General features: G+C 36.8%; 1 protein-coding gene across 1 annotated transcript; it reads right to left on the bottom strand.

Annotated features, from left to right (window-relative positions):
- Positions 1-286: 286 nt before the first annotated feature.
- LOC144454371 (cathepsin L2-like) lies at positions 287-5,511 on the bottom strand. The gene is made up of 3 exons (XM_078146169.1): positions 5,414-5,511; positions 757-1,031; positions 287-396 (listed from the first exon to the last, which is right to left on the bottom strand). Exons 1-3 carry the CDS (start codon positions 5,509-5,511, stop codon positions 287-289), a joined length of 483 nt encoding a protein of 160 aa, XP_078002295.1.
- Positions 5,512-5,726: the final 215 nt, after the last annotated feature.

Below are 5,726 nucleotides of genomic sequence, written 5' to 3'. Positions count from 1 at the left end.
GGTTATGACTTTCAAGTAGTCCAATGATTCTTGAATTATCTTCTCTTTTTTTTCTTCCACCTCAAAGCATTCACCTTATTATTTATAATTTTAACATAGTCAGCTAACATCTCGGTCCCACATTTGTGGCAAAGCAATATCCCCCCAGTTATGAAAGTGCATTGTTATGATGGCCAGATTTGCTCCCAAGTATCAGGGTCTGGTATCACTGCTGAATGCTTATAGGAGAGGATTTCTTCCTCTATGGCTCCAAACTCCAACTATAGGGAATGCTCTTGCCACTGGGTTACAGGATAGGATAGATGGTGTAAGTAGCAACACCACAGTGGTTGTTCTTGTCCTTTGCAATATGCATGTAGCCTTTTTCACCCCACTTCACATCCCAGCTATTTTTAAGAATTCAGAATTCTTTCTCTTCATTTTGGTTTTCTTCCGTCGATTGGTTTTCATGTCCATATCCAACCAACAGTAAGGCATGGTTTGTGTAACGTGATTTGCATCTTGGGTCAATGAAAATCCCCCCTGTATAGTAGATAAAGGGCTTTTGTGCATTCACTGACACAAATACTGGCCCCACAGTTGCCAAAGTCTTCATCAGAATTTCTTCATTTCCAAAGAGGAGGACTACATGTTTTTTTTTTATTTTAACAACTGCATATTCCCTGTTATATGAACACTTCTTATTTTTCTTGGCCACATAAGTGTAGCACTTCTCAGAGACTAAGCCCTTATTTCTTTTGATATAAATGAAAGCACCAATGGCACTTCCCCCATGACAGCTTTGGAATCTGGAACAGTCAATTAGGTTCTGTTTACTCAGTTCTACAAGTTTGCCTGTTTTCCGGAAGAGCTGGTCTTCTAGAGATCCAGTTGCACTGAATGCCCAGTAGGAGCCGCACCTCCTCTGATGTCTGACAGAGGTCACATAGCCAAGCTTTCTCCAGTCAATTGATTTGGAAGGATCAGAAAAATTTGAAAATCTCTCCTTATCCTTGGTGGTGACATCTTGGGATTCAGCATTTCCTTGAATTCTTCATCAGTCATGTCTCCAAAATCATTCATCTCTAGGTAGTAGCTCAGTTTCTCCTCTTTATACAGGAGATTTTGAACATTAATGAACTCCAGGTTCTTCTCCCACACCTGTCTCCTAAAAGATTCCTCCTTCTTCTAGTCATGACTGGTGAAGAGCTTGGTATTAAGCAGTTTTTCCCGGTGCAGGGAACCATATGATGAGGTCTAGAGGGTTAGGGGTGCTGGGACCCCAAGATCACGACAAGCAGGTCCTGCCCAGAAGAATTCAACCCAAGCCTTCTTTCAGCCAAAGACAAGGTTTATTAAAGATCTGCCATATTAGCCAGACTCTTAAGGAATCTGAGCATCTGTGAGCAATTGGTTAGATTGTAAAAATCTGAGCAGTGGCTAGATTATAAGAATCAGAGCCTGAATTATCTTTTCTTGATCTATTTTCTAGGTCAATTGTTTTTTGCTATGAAATACCTTACATTTTCTTCTATTATGTCAAGTCTTTTGAATTTATTTTAATATTTCTTATTGTTTCATGGAGTCATCACCTTCTCTTTGGTCGATTCTAATTTTTAGGGAGTTTGTTGCTTGGGTAAGTTTTTGTGGCACTTGCACCCAGCCATTAATTCTGTTTCCAATTCTTTTATCCATACCTCTGATTTCTTTTCCTCTAGAGGTCTCATTTCATCTATAAAACACATTGTTAAGCTCTTAAAGAAAATTATTGCTTTATACCTTTTAGGAATTTTAGTTGAATGCATGCCCAAGCTGTATTTTTCTTTTTTGATTATAGATGCTTCGGTGTTATTCTCTTTTGGATTTGTGTCTTGGGTGTCCCCTTACTGTGATAGCTTTTTTTATGATGGGATTTTTCTTATGTTTTCTCATTCTTACAGCCTACTTCCTCACTTCAGATTTTATGATAGGGTCACTTTTGGATGTAAAGTCTGTGTTGTTTTGTGTCCTCTTGGTCCAGCTACTACTTTCTTGGGTTGAGTATTTTTTTATTCCAGTATCTCAGGGAAAGCTTAGACAGGGGATTTACAAGCTTTTAATGTGCTCAAAATAGTCTAATGCAGAGCAAAATCTTTTTTTTCTTTTCTTCTTCTTTTTGGCGAGACAATTAGGGTTAAGTGACTTGCCTAGGATCACACAGTGATCAAGTGTCAAGTGTCTGGTTTGAGACTGGATTTGAACTCAGGTCCTCCTGACTCCAGGGCTGGTGCTCTATCCACCGCACCACCTACCTGCCCCCAGAGCAAAATCTAATTGCTACTTCATCCCCCAAATCCTTTCTCCTTCCTCCCCAGCTCTGCAAGTTCCTGACCTGAGTTTAAGTCTGAGCAAGAAACTGGAGGCTTGCCTCTGGCTGGAGTTCCAGTATACTGTTGTTGGAGTTAGCCACTATCAGCTAGATGAAAAGCTCTGTAGATTCAGATTAACAGAATTGTGGGCCCCCTTGTGGTCTATAATTGCTATCCTGGTTATTCCACCATCAGTTTTAGGCTAGGCTTGAGGCTGGAACTAAAAACGTATTCTACCTCAAGTGTTAGAACCTTATAACTGCTGCTTGCTCCTGAACTTGCTTCTTATTCAGTACATAACATAGTGCTTATAACTACTCCTTACTCTATAATGCCACCTTTAGGCAGTTCTACCAGCCATGACTGGGCGGTGAATGACAGAGGTGTCAGTTGTCACCTATTCCTGCACACTGTATTAGTTTAGGCCTCTCTGTGGAAGAATTGGGACCTCTATTTCCTGTGGCTCATAGCATTTTTCAGAGCTAGAATGCTTCACGTAATTGTTCCTGTTTAGATCTCATTTCAGTGTCTACAGACACCTTTATTTGTCTCCCTTTATGAATTTAGGTTGAAAATATGACTCACCATATTATGTTAAATTTCCGGATCTGGACTTAGTCTAGAGATTTTCTACATCTGTTTAATGGAATTACGGGTGTGTGGGTGTGTGGGGGCAGAGCTTGCCAATGCTTCATCCTTCTACTCCGTCATCTTCATGACTTCCTTTCCAACAGTTTACGCAGTTCCTATCTTTAATCCATTCTTTTTTCTCCCTCTCAACTTTTCTTCCCTATTGGAAAAAAAAATCAAACCCTTGTAATAAATAAACATAGTCTAGCAGAAGAAATTCCTACATTGGCCATGTCAAAAAATGTGTGCATTATTCTGCCTAATAGTCCCTAACTTGTCTGTCAGGAGGCGGGTAACATTCTTCATCAGCAATCATCTGGAGCCACAGTTGATCATTGCACTGATCAGTTCTTATGTCTTTCAGAATTGTTTATTTCTTACAATATTGATTTTATAGTATAAGTTGTTCTGGTTCTGCCCACTTTACTCTGCATTTCTCTGAAACCTTCTCTTCATTCTTTATAGCATGGCATTATTCCATTCCATTCATTCGTATTCCAAAATTTGTTCCTCTGACCCATTCTTTAGGAACATAGAAAGGTGCCATGAGCCAGTAGATATACTACATTATTATCCAGCAAGCCTTTTCTATGTGGGTAAATTGTTTTCATAAAGATTTTTTTAGAGATGAGAAAATAGCCAATAAATCTTGCATTGTTTTAATCTAAGACTGGGTTTGAAGATAGCTTTCAAGGTTGCATTTTGATCTGCTAAATGAAATGTTTTGAAAAACAATCAGCAAGCAATAATCACCATGACATCTTGTATTCTCCACATCTTTTAATCAATAATATGATTGTACAAATATGATATGCTGAGAATTATCATTTGTAAAAATATGTATGTTCCCTTTCCACATTTTCAACAAAGATGTTCTCAGTACTTGGCTATTTCCATAGCTTAGTTATCTCATTGATATTAATAGTAACTGACATTTATATAACACTTTAAGGTTTCTAAAATACTGTAAATGTATTATTTCATTTGATCATTTTAAGTTTTGTGATATAGGTACTATTACTATCTCTTTTTTATAGCTGAAGAAAGGAAACTTAGAAAAGTTACGTGACTCTTCCAATGTCACACAATTGTTAAGTTTCTGAGGCAAGATTTCAACCTGTGTCTTCCTGACTCCATATCCAGGACACTATAGTAGATCACACTGCCTCTTATTTGATATGGGTTCTCCTTCTAATTGTACAGATCACTATTCATAAATGCCTTTTATTTCTGGATGACTCTATCCTGTGCTTTCTCACAAACCTTTCATAGGGTATCCACTCAATATACTGAACCTTCCTCTAGATCTCTTGACATTGTAGATACAAAGTAGGTTTAAAACTATTAATCGATTATTCCTTACTCTGAGTACCTGTCTGGCCCATCTCCTTTTCAGTCATACATCTTTCTAATGATTTACTCTCCTGCACAATTCTTCACTGTTGCAACCTGTTTGTCCCCACCATGTGCCTCTCCATTGCTATTTGGGTAACCTGAAACTTTAATTATTCAGAGATCACGATAATCTATGATTTTCAGTCAGAAAACACCACTAGAATAGTATCCACTTTGGAAAGGTTGACCTTTGTTTCAAAAGTTTGGAGTCATTGAAAGCATTATGCAGTTTTTCAGAGATTTCAACCCACTCACTTCCTCTTGTTCAATTCTAGTCCTAGTTTTTCCTCCATCCTCAGTGTCTATCCAAAATATATTTGTTTGCAAACCAAGAACATGTGAGATTTTTTTTCATCCAAAAGAATTTTGCTATTATCTTGTCTAACTCTATAAAACACTGCCTTGGTGCCATGATTGGGTATAACACTAATTTAATCTAGCTAGTAAAATTTTTATTATATGGCTATGACACATGAACAATGACTTCCTCCAATTTCTTTCAAAGTCTTCCTTTATTTCTATAATGGTTTATAAATATACTTATGTATCTTAAATGTGTCTTGGTAGATTGGTTTCCAGATATTTTATGCATTTTGTTGTTATTTTGAATGGGATTCCTCTCTAACATTTCCTCTTTGTTTTTGCTAATGTTATGTAGAAATGCTGATTTTTTTGGGGGGGGAGATTATTTCCCATTTTTCCATTGGGGAATGACTATTTCTTATAAATTTGAATCAGTTCATTATATATCATGAATATTAGACTTTTATCAGAGAAACTTGCTGTAAAGATTTCCCCTCCTCCCCCAGTTTCCTGTTTCTTTTCTAATTTTAACTGTACTAGTTTTGTTCGGGGAAAAATTAATTTTGTATAATCAAGATTGTCCACTTTATCTTCCATCTTTATTTCCTGTTCATTCATAAACTTTTGCCATAGATTTATAAATCAGAAAAATAATTTCTTTTTTGTTCCTTTAATTTGCTTATAATGTGACATTCTATGTCTAAGTCATCAAACCATATTTTCAAGCATTTTTTTCCTCCATTTTATCTTGGACCTACCTTCTCGAAGAAGCCACCAAGTAGCAATCTATATGCTGACTTTGGTTAGAGGATTCTGTCAGTTTTTCAAAGATATCTTTGGTATCTGGTATCTTCATTCTCTATAAGTGATGTTGCCATAAAATAAAAAATTTATCTTTATGGTAGTCTTTTACATAGTTTATGCTTATAATGAGCACTGCAAATCAAGATGAATAAGTAGTCTATCAAATTATGTTTCTCGTTGTCTTGGGGTGTGTAACAAAACCAACCCTACCAATTTATTGGAATACAATGGGAAAGAAGGCTGAACTTGGAATTAGAAAAGACCTAG

This window comes from Phascolarctos cinereus, unplaced genomic scaffold (genome assembly GCF_003287225.1).
Source record: "Phascolarctos cinereus isolate Bilbo 61053 unplaced genomic scaffold, phaCin_HiC Scaffold_726;HRSCAF=1367, whole genome shotgun sequence".
Taxonomy (NCBI): domain Eukaryota; kingdom Metazoa; phylum Chordata; class Mammalia; order Diprotodontia; family Phascolarctidae; genus Phascolarctos; species Phascolarctos cinereus.
This window is presented reverse-complemented; position numbering and strand designations above follow the sequence as displayed.